We start from the raw sequence: 15792 nt of genomic DNA, 5'->3' as shown, positions 1-15792 counted from the left end.
CATCCAATTGGACCACCAATTTTTTACTATATAGAGTAACAAACTATATCGTACTGTGTACTCTACCAAGAGTACGCAGTTTATGATATAACACGAGAAACGATTAATATAATAATACGGGGCAGTAATAAGAGCGATCTAACGGTGAAGTCCATCGAAATTTCCAACATTCAACATATAAATAGTGTTTTCTCACGGTGGACGCTTTCTAGTTGAGAATTTACTCTATCCTAATGAATATCAGACAAACCTTTCAAAAGAAGGCCAACTACATACATGCATAAGTCTTACGCTTTGTGCTTGGCAGAGTTAATAAAAAAGTCGCCATAATTATTTCATGAGCCTTTTTGCGCGAAGACATGCTTTTATATAGTGCACAAAGTATAAGCAAGCGGAAAGCAATGCTTCGTGATTCCTCTTATTCTTATATATGTTTCTTAGAGAGGGCTAATATTTACAACTAAATACCCCTCGCGACATATTCCAGCATTCGTTAACTGAAAGTAATGTCAAATTTTACCACTAGTACCAGGACAAGTAGTACTGTTAGCGATTCTGTTTTGGAATTATTTCATATGAAGCAATGAAACAAAGACAGGCTGTTAATACGTCACAACGTTAATAATTATCCAAAGGAAGTTTTTTTTTTTTTAATATTTCATAGAAGAAAGCATTAGCCATGAAAAACAATTATTTGCGTTTATCGTTATGAACTGATATAACTGAATACAAAACAAAATAAGAATAAATTATTCTATATAAAGTGCAGATATGCAGTTCTTCAGCTAATCGGAACTTGAAACAGGGTACGAAAGGTCCTTTAAAAGTCAGTTGTTCTACAGGTGAGCATGTCTAGTTGACTAACTTATATTTGCAGAGTTCCCATAGTACATAGTATAATGAAAGCTCTGTTACTAATGAAACACTATTAAAAGAAAATAATTTTACCTCTCAGGAAAGAATAACTAGATCAACATTACCGATTTTACAAACTTCTTTAATTTCCAATTTCAGTTATACTTGGGCAGTCACAACTTTCACAACTTTACGGCAGGGAAATTGTCTAATGATCCGTCTGCGATGAGGTATATTAAGGAGATTGAATGCAGTCAGCCCTTCCTCGTTGATAATTTCGAGTATGTGCAAATACGCGTCAAAGGTCAAAGCTTCATGCTTCACCAAATCCGTAAAATGATCGGGCTTGTCATTGCTATTATGCGCGGCAATACAGAAGATAGCATTATTAAGCGTGCCTGGGGTCCTGAAAAGGTGCGGAATCATAGTAGTTTACCTCACTACTTAATATTTAAAATTTTTTCTACTCCTCTAAGGTTCCCAAGTGTCTACACTTGAAAGTAAGAACATTAGAGACAACATAAACATTGTGCATAATGTATATAGGAATCTAATTGCACATTTTAATTAAATCTAAAGTAATGAAGGCAAGAATGTTAATTGAAGATAATTGTTGTGTTACGTGCATAGTTCCAGTAAAAAAAACCTTTAGTTAAACCAATACTTCGTGTACTTTCAGTATTGCATGCTCTGCTAGCTCGTCGCTGTAACTACGTGGTCGTATTGACACTAACATATTTAGAAAGACAGTGGTGACCGTATGCTTTAATGCAAACAGAACCACAACACAACTATAGCGAAGTAATGAAGTTCAACTTGCGAAGAGACCTAGCTGACCTGAATACTCTGATTTCGCTGATTATTTTTTTATGGCAGGATTACTTCGCGAATAGTACCAAAATAGCAGGACTTTTAAATTAGCTGTTTATTGGAATTTGTAAACTCTTACATAAGAAAACTTAAAACTATTGTAGCTTAGTAATACCGGGCCAATATTTTTGCAGATTGTTTTTGACGAATCTTTGGTTTTGGAGGCCAAATTTGTAGTTTAAATTAAAATAAGGAGATTTTCACTCTGCGCAAAAACTAACACCTGATAATCTTCTGATATGTGGTTTATTGCGCCGTTATTAAGAAACATATCTTTTGCTCACAGTGGCGAGCAAACGTCAATTTAAATTAGATTTGAAAACGATTATAAGGCTAATGCATACTACCGTACAATTAGATATAATATGTGTGTATGTGATATGCACACAGTTTATAGGCCGGTGGTTTCTATTGACTTATGATGGTGAATGGAATTGACTACCAAGCATCTTCACTAAATTACTCGAAACCTCGATTACCAATTTTGGGAATCTTTGACAACCATATCAAAAATAGCTTAAGGTAGTCTTTTTGGAACTCAAAAGGGCGACACTTTTAAATTCTGACGAAAACGGAAAGAAAATGCCGAAAATTAATTTTTTGAAACGTTCATCTCTGAAGCTTGTTCAACACGGAACATTTAATCTTCCCCTTAGTGCAGTTATATATATATATATATATGAAAAGTTCTTCGAATGGCTTCATATAACACTAATTACGACATAAAACTTTAAGAAAGAAACATACTTTCTGATTCAGGGTATTTGGATAGCACCGATACGGTATGTGGCTTGATAAAATTTTCAACGTCGCAATCTTCGCTTCGAATTACATATAATGCAAAGGAACCAATGTGGCCTTGAGCTTTCAAATTTGTCAATAATATTCCTATAATACAATTAGCGCTTCAAACAAAAATACATCATCAACTCATGATCTTGACCATTGAATAAATGTTTTATTAATGTCACTCGGTGGGCTGAGTGAAATAACCTAGGTATCTTAGGCACACTTGCAAGGACCTTAGACGACTTGAGCTTCATGTATGTATCTGCATGAGACGTATATCACTGATCAAAAATTAAACTATTGCTGCTACACTTTGAGTAACACCATATTACAGCGAAATCTGTGACATGTTGATCAACTCATTTAAGCAAATTGAAATGTCGTTGTCCCTTGAAGCTAGCAACATTTAATGCCTGTTGTGTAAATTATTACTTACGCTACTGTTTGGCCCTGCAGGATTATGTCCCATAGCACATAGCTTTTCACATAGTTTCACATAGTTTCAATATTCATACTTAGTTTGCTCTGCATTTATCTCGTTCTTTATTAGAATACGTGTTAAATCATAATGTACATTTTGTCGAATTACTTCAGTTGATTATACATAGAACCTGTAAACGAATTGTTCGGTATATAAATATTGTTGAATAGTTCTTTTTATATCTCTGTTGTTGCTTTTAAGCTGGATATCCCAAAGGCGCCGGCACTGGGATTGATGCTTGAACAAGTACATTACGATCGATACAATAGTAACTATGGAGGGGATGGTATGCACGAGGAGTTAACATGGACAGAGCGTCAGCCGGACATCCATACTTTTAAGCACTCATATATTTATCCAAATATTTGGAGCACCGAAAAGAACGATGACAGGTTAGTATTTTAAAATTAGGATATCGGACTCGTCTTATTTAGGTTTATAGATGCAGCTATAATTATAATAAACCAAGATTTCAGAATGCGCCTATGAAATAATACAGGTTGGTGGTGTCCTCCAATGTTCTTTAAGGCCATATTAAATGACCTACTGTGATATCTGTGTGCATGGACCGCGCTCTGTTGATGTTTTTTATCCTGAGCAGAATGGTGCCAAACTATTCTACCAAGTCCGGCATCAATATTATGAGGTCCGATCATTTCACATTAAAATCAAAGGATGTGAATAATTATACAATTTCATCATTTTCTGGCCGCGGGTGTGGAACTGAAGATGTCCTCTAACCAAGATATTACGTGTGCTCCGGTATATATGGTATGCGGAGTTAGTGAAATTTTGATTGTTTGACATGCTGGACGAGTTTCCATCAGCGTGGCCTTTAAGTTAAAAACAAGATGACTGTCATCGCATAAATTTATTCATGCATAGAATTGTCATATCATGTCCACCTTGTTTGTTCCTATCATATATTATCTTGACTTGAAGAACGAAAGAACTTAACCTCTGCAGAAAGCTGAAGTTATTTCAAAAGAAAGTTTCAAACGTTTTTAAGCAAACATATATCTTACGTTCCCTATCTTTGTCTTGTGTGTTACAGTATGGGGTCATGGATGGCCTACTTGCCTTTACACTCGTATGATGTACGAGAGCACGAAGTTAAGGCATTATCTATGCACCAGATTCAAGAGGAAGACTTTGAAGCCGGTGATCCAGACGACGACAGTATAATAATAAACAAATGTCAAGAACCTCGACCGCCAAGATAAGAAAAAGGAAGTTATCCAATTAGATATCTCATAACTTTTATGTCCTAATTAGACAAGACATATTATACTTTGCTTCCACGAAGTGTTCGGTCAATAGCGTCATCTTATTCTTTTATCCTCTGCCTTCGTTGTTTGAAATAACTTTTATTTGGTACATCGGCTTGCTCCAATTTTATACTAGTTTTGAGAACAACAAGTATGAATGTTTCAGTTGTTGAACCTATGAGGTAGTCAATTTGGCAGTAGAATTAGTGAAATGGTTCTATGATGGTTATACAAATCCTTTGCATCATAGTAAGTGCTGAAAATAAATATTCAGTGAGACCATATAGTTGTTTTGATTTGCATATAATCGAAAGTGTTTTTAAAAACTATTGCTCGGATGATTAAAAGGTTTATACAATTAAGATGACGAAAAACGGAACTGGTTGCGGGGCTTGCGCCGCATTTACACAAGTGAGTGCAGTCCTAAATGAGACACACAGAAGCCGTTTTTAGTAAGGCACTACATATGCATACCCTTGATTCACTCATTATATGTGCTACTCTAATTAGGGTATGGGTAACACTGTTAAACCTATCGTAATGCTTCTTCCTGGACGAAGTCCCTACTAAAAATGATCAAAATCTATTTTTTTATAGGCTTATCTGGGTAAACTCAATTTAATGCTAAAAATGTTAGAACTTCACTACAGACCTAAACTGTTACCGCTTTGGTCTCTATTACAGCTCTTACAAGTCGCCGAAATCTTTATTTATTAACATTCTTTATTAACAAAATGCTACCTAGTACTCCTTGTCAATACATAAGTCGTTTCCTCAGTGCTAATTATCTAACTGCTCCGTCTTATAGGCTGCAGTCACAATTTGGCCTGACCTGAAGATTCTTAGCACTCTGACCGACACTTCAACCTAATAATTGATTTCGTCACGACATTATGACCGTCGAAACTTTACTCCTCGTCAGAACTTCAACTCGATCGCCTCTAAAGCGACGTTTCCCGTCATTTATTACATTAAATCCCCCGAAATTTTATTTTATTATTAATGATTTTGCTTCGAACGGATCTGCCCCAAACCAATTATTTCTAATCAATACTATTTACTGCTTTTTGACAATCTTCGATATTTTATACGCTTGTTTAATGTGGTCGTAATTTAGCTATGAATACAATATAGCTCTATGCAAAAATTTTGCATAAAGTTTTGTTTTAGTCTATAATCTTGTTGTATTATATCCTAATGCAAGCTTATTTGCTCTGGCAGTTTTCTCTAGGATACTTAGCTATCTCCAGCGCATTTCATCTAATAGAAAACGTGATCTACACGCAAGTCATAATCAGTATTAATCAAATTTCCATAATACGTAGAGAGCTCCATAAATTCACTTCCTAAATTTATGCTAAGGTATTTGGATGTAAAAACTTGTCGGTATGTTTAACTTAAAACAACGACAGAAAACAAAAATGTTCTGACAATTGGTTATAAGCGAGTCTACAGGAAGAAAAGGGTTAATAACATTTGTTTCTACTGTTGTAATCTGTTACAATAATCGACTGATAAGACAGCATATATATACAGGGATTTTAAGTCTAGATTTCCTTCGACTGGTCTCCAACAGTTTCATAAGCACATCATCTATAGGTTGAGCTAGTGAACGAGAGCTCGCTCCATTGAGGATATAAACAAGCTTGTAGCCGTGGCGGAAAACAGTGCGCCGTCATCGGAATTTGAGTAGCTATTATCTAGTCTCTCCAGGTTAGACGAATTTCCACACAGATTAAAAACCGTTTTGAGAATTTACATTATTTAAGGTTTTTACGTGGTTTTCGAAAGATTCAAAGGATACTTCCAAGAGGTAAATCGAAAGCTTCTGAATAGACTTTAAATTTAAGAGACTCGGAAAATCGAAAATCGGTTTAAAGAGCTACTTTTGATAACTTCTGATTTTTGATACATAAAATTAGAGACCATTATTGAGAGAATTTTTGAGACCAATTGGACCGATCAGCGGAGCTCGAATGATCGAGATGGCTCTTTTGCTTCTATTGAAGTTTTTGGTTTCTTAAACAATTACTTTTTGAAGTTTAGTTTAGTGAAACACGATTACTATTGAAAAATTTTTGTAAAGCAAAAAAAAGGTATAGTTTAAACTTGACTAATGAAATGTTTAAGTAATGAATTGGAAAAGTAGTCAAGATAAACGAAGTTACCTTGGTGAAACACGACCGCCAGGAGCAACAAATGCAAAAAAGATCGTTGAAGTGTCTGTTTTTCTCTGCATACAGCCTTAGAAGCAACATATAATATTGTACTGTATGTACATTATAGTTTATTGTGAAACATGCTTTCTAACTTCTTAATTGAGTTTGTATTCAGACACGCACATGATATCCCGCTGTAAATAAATGAATGTTTAATGACTTATGGTCACCGAAAAAGCACTGTCTTCAAAGATCCAGCAAAGTTCAGGTGATTGTAAGGCAGTGTAGTTGTTTGCACGAGGTTTTTCACACCCACTTTTCAAACCAATCTGAGTGGATTCAAACTTGTGGATAAATTTGTACAGACTTCTTGAATTTTTGGAACTTTTATAACCTTTGAAACGGTTGGGTATTTATAGGGCAAAATAGACTTAACTCCAAAATGCAGTATGACGTTATATGCTGCCTCGCTGTACCTTCTTACCGCACATAGCCCTTTCATCTCAATAGCTCTTATAAAACTTAGCTTCATATGATACTCATGTGAAGTTCACGAAAGATTATCCCTACCGAACTTCTGGCTAGAAGCAAATTTAGTCCCGTACCTACTGCGTTATTATTATTTTACTACTATTGTACTGCTGGATTATATTATATTAATAATACTGCAATAATGGTTTGTTAATAATTAAGAAACTTACATCCTTTTAAGTAAATCCGTCTAAAAAAATATTATAATAACATAATAGTGGGAAACAGAAACAGTCAGGTTAATGACTTAAGCATTACTATTAAGCAAAATTTTTAGTACGTTAATTAAGTGAATCTTACACTATTGTTATTATTATTACTACTATTATTAAGGGTTATTATCATAGAGGCTCGTTGCTATTTGCTCATACCAGGTTCCATTATGTTGCAAGCGCGGCACATATATGTTATATTAAGGTAATTCCGAGGGACTACACACTGATGTTCCTTGAGTTATATTAATGTGTAAGGTTTGAAATGCGACGGTTTCATCCAGTAATCTAGGGCATCCGCTGCGTTACAAGAGGAGCGATAACATTACCATTGAACCTCAATTTCATACGTATCTCTTTCACCAGCAGCCCATTGAAGCCAAAGCTCGTTGCTATTGAGGAACTTGCCAAAAATGTAATAGCTAGTTGAAAATGAAACTAATATTATAAATCATAACGAGCTATATTGCGGCAGTCCAATCTACGGTCATCAAATACTTTTTCTTCTCGAAACCCATGCCTACTTCTTTACTTTAGGTTAGTAGAACAGAATATTTCTAACTTCTTCTGCAACACTAGTTCAGACTAATTTCGGTTGGGTTTGCTTATAATAAAATCAAGAACGCTTGCATGATGTGGCTTAAATACGCCCAAGAACGTTCATGCACCTGGCTGTTTATAACCAAGTATATTTTTGATGATTGTTCAAATTTGGCGCTCCGACCATCTAAGTAAGAGAGTAGCGTCATAGATGACGTGAACCATGACGACGACTGTTTTTAGTCAAATTTTGGCGCGCATTTTAACAGATATCCATTACAAGCATTTGGCGTCGGTCAATTGTTGTTGAGCTTACTGTCTTGGATCTCTGTCGCGGTGTGACTATTTTCTAAGATGTACCAGAACGAGGTTAAAACCGCACCAAAGATTCGTTTTGCCAGGCTTACCGAGCATGCCATGGCTCCTACGCGGGGTTCTGCAAATGCCGCCGGATATGATCTGTACAGGTGCGTTATTTTGTTCTTCAATAGTGTTGTCGTTCTTAGGAAGATCGCAAAGATTGGGCCGATAAAACTCAAACTACGCGAAAACAAGGTAATTAATTTAATACGATAACGTACTGGATTCGAAAAAGAACAATGTTGTTTCCTTTCACAAGGGAAGTTCCCGTGACATCATAGAAGGGTTCGGTAAGTAAAAATTTGTCGAATTGACTATTGATATATATATATATATATATATATATATATATATGGAAGAGGTTCTCGAGGCGGTGAGAACGGAATTTTGGTATCTATTGCTATACATTTCACATATGGCACATATGTAAAGTCATAGTATTCGTTCTTGATGTTTCTAATTGTAGTGCTTATACGTATACTGTGCCTCCTCGGGGAAAGCAGTTGATCATGACGGACATTCAGATTGCGGTGCCAGAGGTAAAGTTTTTTTTAAAATCGCAGCTTTTGTGGTTTACAACAGAGAATACATAAGGTGTAATCGCTGACATGGCATAGGATGGCGTCCGTATTTTGTAGGAGCATAGCTCATAGTTAGTCGCGCGTTTTCATCTACTTACTATACTACAAAGAATGTGCGTTAGTTCTTATATGGTATAAAGACATACACAGTCACAAAGACGACAGCTGATCTTCTGACTTTCTCCTGCAGCATGTTAAAAATTATAAGGCAAGACTAAATAAAGTTTCTTCGAGTAAATGTATTTTAGTTAGCATTCCAACTTTGTCATTTTGTTTTGTCATCGGTTTATAAAAAAATGTTTTCCATTAAATAGAAAAGCATATTAATGTAAAAAGTTTATTAAAAAAATTAGTTAATTTATTATTTTAAAGGGATGCTATGGACGCGTGGCGCCACGATCTGGTCTCGCGTTGAAGAACTTTATTGATGTTGGGGCGGGAGTCATCGATTACGACTACCGAGGTAAGCTCAATAGGTATTATCATGCATAAGGTATACTAGGGACAAAGATTATGACCGCATGTAGAAATAGCTCTATTTATTAATTGCAAATAGACTTAAAACAGCGATTCTTGAAATTCAATTGAAGTCTTGGTCGTTCAAAGATGCATGGCCCATATAAATCAAATTACGTTTCTCATCAAAGCAGTTACTAATATCAACGTTCGAAGGAAGTATGCTGTCTCTTACTAGCGCAATCTTATTTACTCATTTCTTTCTCAGTTCATTCATTTCCATGAGCTATATGTTTTGGAACCGTTTTTGTGGTTTTGTTGAATACACATATTCTACGGAATTATAGAAACTTACTGAGCTAATACATGCGAGTGATCGATGAATGGGAATAATACGGCGAATGTTAAAAAATAGACACTTGTCCCTTTTTTTCTGTCAGCGACTAAGTAATTATAAGGTATGATTGGTATGATTGGATGATAGACATTAAAATAATTTGATATCACCTAATATTTGTCAGCTGAAAATTTAGGTGTTCAATGTAATGTAGTTACATAGTAAAAATTTACTTTCTGAAACTCAATTTTTTGCTTAAGTCAATTCGTTGCGCCTTTTATTTATGCAAATATCATCTAGTATTTCCTTTAGCTCTGTATAGAATTTATTAATCTTATTTGGCTTCTCTCATAAAACAAAAATTATTTTTTAAACCTCTCTTTTGTAATAAATTGTCTTGAATTGGAATATGATTTTAATGAAAATCGCTTCATTTTACTTCGTTTACTAGCGCATCGCACCTATTTTGTATATTCAGTAGCGGAACATATCGAATTGTTATATATCGTATTTTTTTCAGTGAACGCTACATATCGCAGTCAAAGTAGCACCACTTTAATAATGCATTGTAGTAAAGTGCTGATCTTTTGTTTTGAAATTTAGTACTACCGAGTAATGTCTAACAACTGGATGCAACAATCTTGTTGCTTGTTTCAAAGCATTACCGTGTCTTTGTTTCATATATATAACATATGTATAATATATTTGGCTATTACTTTAAATACTAGGACCTGCTACGCTTTTATATATGATAAGAAATCCTATAAAGATATTATGTCCGGGTAATCACGAAAGTACCCGCAGACTCCCTGCTCATGTTAGGCTATCGAATGAATGACTTTAAATATAACAAGCTATAGGTTATCGTTTCGTTTCAGTCTGTATGTATTCTAAAGAATAACAATGAGATAACTACTCGAGCACCCTTGCTCGATAATTTCGATCACTATTGTATGGTTGAGTGTTATAATTCAATAAAGAAGCCTGTCCATTCATAACAATATTGTTAATTATCTTTTTGCAAAAACAAGGTGGGGTTAAGGAGAAAAGAAATAAGGTTTAGTAATTTTACCAATCGTAAAAGTTGTAAGGGATGAGTGAAATTAGTAAATTGGACGTGTTTCTTCCTTTGCAGTGAGTGGAGTATTTGATGAGTGGGTTAATAGATGCATAAAAGTTGTAAGGCGTCGTCTCTGTTAAGTATATTATTACCGATGCTAACTAAACTTAAGCATCTGATTAGTTGATTGAGATTAGGAGAGCACTAATATTGATTAAAATACAAAAATGACTAATCATGCGCGTTAGGTCTAATCATATTTTTTACGTCTAACAAAATGCCGCGGCCGACAGTAATACTAAATATGAACTGTGCTGGAATGATCTCTGTGTTTATTGGAATTTGATCGCTTTAATGAATGTTCGGCAGATTAAATCAGCTGTACTCAAATACTCATCTTGTGAAATGTATTTCGGCTAAAACAGTTAACACTTTAGTTATACTACATATTGTTAATAAGGCTTAATAACCAACTTTCAATGCTTTTCGTTTCATTTGCTCTTATCGACAGGCAATGTGGGTGTTGTACTCTTCAATTTTGGCGTGGAAGAGTTCAAAGTCGAAAAGGGAGATCGCATTGCGCAGCTGATCTGCGAGCGCATCTTTTACCCGGAGATCGAAGAATGCAAAACTCTAGATGAAACTACACGCGGAACTGGCGGTTTCGGTTCAACCGGCACGAAATAAATTAGTGATCAATAACTGTCAGTAATCTTTTATGTCTACTCTATCACAGAACGAATCGCACAAATTTGCGAATTCTGAAAAAAACTAAAAAGAGAACCATCGAGTAGTGTTCGATTTTATATTTCCTGAGGCAGAGTTTGCTAAAATGATTTCACAGAACTACGTCTAAAGAGACTGCATAAGTAAATAACATCCGTGTTGAATGGACAATTGAAAAAAAACAGGTACTTATACACACATTAGGAAGGGTTGTTTATGAGAGACCTAAGCTTTAGCCGGACCTTCTTGCGAAGATAACGAGCATGATATAATTAATTGTTAAAGAGCAAACTAAAGACAGTAAACTTTAAATCTATTTTTTAATCTTTCTGAGTGTTCCTTATATATGTTCCATATTCTGGTACTATTACAAATTATATGACCCGTTAAAATTTCCTTTTTGTAGGAATTTCTAGAAAAATATTAGTTATTATCGGTAATGCATAACAGCAAATGTAGGGTGAGACAATATTAGTTTAAAATGTATTAGGGTGGTATAATGAAATTCGAATCCAATGAGATTACTTGGAAATGTTGTATTCATGTTCTATCCTTTTTATCAGGCCGCCTTATGTATTACCATATGTATTTCTGATCTATCATTTCGACGTGTCTATGATCCATATCTACATAGTAGTTAAGCACGAAAATTTAAAAAGTAAAATTTCAACCCGACGTTTTTATTAATAAAACGTTGGGTTGAAATTTTCCGGTTTTCTATTCCGAAAAAAGTCAAGCTTGCATATATTGTATACATATGCAAGCTTGACTTCAGTGATGCAAGTCAATTGACTTATATAAGTCAATTTCTAATAATTTTATTATTCTTTGTGGTTTAGTCTAGTCCGAAAAAGAAACTCGATGATAAAAAAATAGATAGCTCAGAGTTATGACTCAAGAAAAATTACATTAAAGAATTGCTATTATTATTATAACGCGAGTTAGTAATACATATTGCGCGGAGAAGCTACCATCATGAAAGAGGTAAAAAAGTAACAATCACCTCTTCTCGAGCTGTCGTCTTGTGCCCTCAGACACCACTATAGCCTTGTCCAGCAAAAAAATTGTGTCAGTTGAACTACTACTAAAACAATAGCAACTATATACTCCAATTTAAGTACACTTTGAATAAGCATCCGTGGGAAATGATCCAGAAAACCGCGCTAGCTATTCCAACTCTCGTCTACAGTTTGGCTCGAAGAAAACACTCTGCGATAAAAAGCTTACGTTGAAGCTTTCTTTTTTCATTTAGTCAATTATTAGAGGAATTGAACAAACTGTAAACAGCGACGAACAAACAATTTGGGGTTTAGAATACAGAAAAAATAAAGAAATGCGACATGTAGTAAGTCGCAGGGTTTTGAGCGTCGTTATTATTATGAGACCCAAAAATGAATGCCACTAACAAGCAAGCACTCCGGAGATCAGGAACCTTGGAACCAAAAGAGCGCGGATCAATAAATAAAAAAAGAGAATAATTTAAATCGAATTAGTTTCCGGGTGTGCTTCTATTGAAAATGCTTAGGACCCCAGAGCGGTGTAAAATAGCCATTTCGTTATTCCGGCGATGGAGCTGCCGAATTCCGACATGAAAACGCCATAATGCCAATGAGACGAGCCTGTGCTACTTTGTTTCGACTTACATTTTCGATTCTGTTAGTAGGATAGACCAAGACGTAGTAGTTAGGTCGTAGGTTTCGCTATTGTTAACCAAGAAGCGAAGGAGAAATTTCTCACTATCAGAGCCACATTTAGCGCAAAAAGAGGAAGCAACTACGGCGTAAACAGTTGTGGACCGCGGGAGACTTGCTCATAGAGGTTTCATATATATACATATAGACTTTTTGTGAAGGGTTTGAGTACTGTAGCTTACATGCGACAGGCACCACCGTAGCGTAATATTTGTAATATACGACGAGTGTGAAGCTTAGCCCTAGCGGTTGGACTTATTCCAGTCGAGACCACTACTTACTAATCTAGGCGACCTAGATCATCATTCATCACCATTACAGGCTTACAAGAAAAAAGGCTAGTACCACCGAATCATTAGGCCGGGATTACTCTAGTGAGGTTCCCTACCTCCCCAGACGAGCTAACTTTCTACATGGAAGTATAATCTCCTCGTGCGTCCTCTGAACCTAACAAAGCCTGTCATATTGCTCAGTTGTAATATAATAAACCTATCTTTTCCTTTAAGATTTTCTTCAGCGAAGCTTTAACCACGTTTTGTACACCTCAGTGATCGTATCATAAAGGATGTAATCCCCGCATACCACTTCCTAGGGACAGTATTGTCTCGCTTGTCATGTGCCTTTCTTCATAAATGGGTAAGCGCCGTGTAAGTCGTTAGCGTGTGGTATGCTGCATGTTTCAGGCCCACAATGCACAAGACACAGATGTTCAGTAGGGGGTTACTGATTTTGTAAAGATAGCTTTTAAAAGCTCCATGACCCATAAGGACTTGCGGAATTATAAATAAGCTCTCTACCGGAACATGCAATTTCTATGTAAGGGATGATGTCTTTCATTGCTGTTCCCAGAATACAGTATTGTTTCCGATATTCTCACTGCATTCTGAAGGCTTATCTTCCATACCATCCGTCAGATTCTGCACGAGCATGCACTTTTTTTAACTCTCAGATGTCAGAGAATGGGACCTGTGAAGACTAAGGCCGCGTTTGCGCTAGCCGTGTGGTAGGCTTCAATAATTCTAAGCGCAAGGGTTAGTTGGGCACTTCACGTAGGTTTTTAACTATGGCTCTATAGTTTCGCGCATTGTACCAATAGATGCACGAAGTGCTCTACCAAATTTCCTATTGCCGTGAGAAGCTTCTTCTGTTTTTCTCGTAGGCCATTAATGCCGGGCAGTATTTTGATAATTCTTACAGGGGCTGTAGTTGTTCTTGTGACAGCTTGCTTAATATGGTGCACTTCTTTCAATGTGTGATCAACTTAGACGTTCAAGCATCTCGTCATTTTTAGTGGGTTTATTTTTTCCCCGTCCGATCTAAGTGTAAGAAACTTGCGTTTTTTTTCTTGCCGATATGTACTATAATCTCTGACTTTGCAAACGTCAAAGATAACTCGTGTTATTCTATTTATACTAAGGCCTCTTTTAAGATCCCGCTTGCTTTCCTTTAGAGTTCTTTTGCGCTCCGGGCTTAGATTGTGGTAGCAAGATCATCTGCATAGGTAGTGATTCCTATTTCCAAAGGAAAATCGCTTAGCCTTAGCATCTCATGATAAACCGAAATCCCCAGAAGGGAGCTAAAATAAACCTTTGTGTAACTCTTGCTGTTATAGCAAAAATAGGTTCTTTATTGGCTACCAATATGTCCCGTAGGTAGTCTGACACAAAAGAGACTAGGGAGAACGAGGAATTTTATCTGCCTTTAAAAGTTTGAGCATTGTGTTCCGTAGCAGACTACTAAAAGCATTCTTAATATCTACAGTGATCGTGAGAAATAGGCCTTTTACTTTAATCGAGTTTTCCCTCGTCTTCTCAGCTCTTCTGATGACCTTATCGATTCCTGTCAACATCAACCCGCGTTTTCGGAAGCCATGCTGGCTCCTATAGAAAAAACCTCCTTCTTCGGCGATTTTTCTGAACTTTTGCCTTGTTGTAGTTTCGACGATTCTTGCCATGTCACCCTTCCCATGCATTTAGTTCTTTTACTTTTACCGATCAGCACGACATCATCCTTTTCATTCTGATGTGGAATGGTCTGAGTTGAGGATCTGTATGGCAACCACAGTGATCATGTCAGAAAAGTTTTTGTTAGGAGTCATTGAAGCTATGGCCGGGGTCTTGTCCAGACCCGGCACTTTACCCGTTTTGAGTCATTCTTCTGCCTGGAAAAGCCCCTTCCTTGTAACAAGTGGATCTTTCCTCACAATTTGGGCCTGTAATTATTCGCCAGGTCAACTAGAAGGCTGGTCCAATGGTCTAAATGCAATAAACTTCTGCATTAGAACAGACATCCTGCGTACTTTCTTTCTTACAAGCCTATTAAGGCAACTCATGGGCTTTCCTGTATTTCTTGTAGAAAATTTTTCTAGCAGTTTCTCTTGCTATTCCGGACATATATCTTATGTGCCGCTTTACTTTATCTGTAATCCTAGTAATATATAATAACCACTTGAAGCGCTTCTAGATCGTCGCCGGCTATGACTGATTCTCGTTTTGAGTTTTCTCCTAGCTCGGTCTTAGACTGTTCTACTTTGAGCAATTTTTTCATTCTACTAGTAATTTGGTTTCCAGCTCTGATTTACCTTCCGAGACCTTCTTATTCAGCCGAGTGCTACTAGAAGTCGCTGTAGATCTTCTCCACTTTGTGCTTCTTCATAGTCGTGTACCCTGCGTTTTATGATTTCTTTCGTACCTCATTATTTCAGACACACCAGAGACGTTTTGCTACTAGGACTCTCCATCCATCAAGCCAGGTCACCTTGCATGTCACGAAGTATACGAAGGGAGAACTCGCGTGATCTTGAAAGGTTGGCACGCCACATTGCTGGTCCTTGCGTGGCCATTCATTCTAACAGCTGCCGATTTCATGCCGATGGT

General features: G+C 36.4%; 2 protein-coding genes across 2 annotated transcripts in view; both read left to right on the top strand.

Annotated features, from left to right (window-relative positions):
• Positions 1-4545, top strand: part of Pus1 (Pseudouridine synthase 1) — a 12282-nt gene extending 7737 nt beyond the window's left edge. Inside the window, exons 5-7 of the mRNA XM_022838499.1 lie at positions 1015-1269; positions 3197-3387; positions 4050-4545. Coding sequence (XP_022694234.1) covers positions 1015-1269; positions 3197-3387; positions 4050-4218 — 615 coding nt within the window. The 3' untranslated portion in view covers positions 4219-4545. The remainder of the gene's footprint in view (positions 1-1014; positions 1270-3196; positions 3388-4049) is intronic.
• A 3404-nt stretch (positions 4546-7949) lies between these two features.
• On the top strand, positions 7950-11549 carry dUTPase (Deoxyuridine triphosphatase). The gene is made up of 4 exons (XM_022838500.2): positions 7950-8172; positions 8532-8604; positions 9019-9109; positions 11011-11549. The coding sequence occupies exons 1-4, from the start codon at positions 8060-8062 to the stop codon at positions 11184-11186; spliced, it is 453 nt and encodes a 150-aa protein (XP_022694235.1). The 5' UTR covers positions 7950-8059; the 3' UTR covers positions 11187-11549.
• Positions 11550-15792: the final 4243 nt, after the last annotated feature.

This window comes from Varroa jacobsoni, unplaced genomic scaffold, assembly GCF_002532875.2.
Source record: "Varroa jacobsoni isolate VJ856 unplaced genomic scaffold, vjacob_1.0 scaffold_765, whole genome shotgun sequence".
Lineage (NCBI taxonomy): Eukaryota > Metazoa > Arthropoda > Arachnida > Mesostigmata > Varroidae > Varroa > Varroa jacobsoni.
This window is presented reverse-complemented; position numbering and strand designations above follow the sequence as displayed.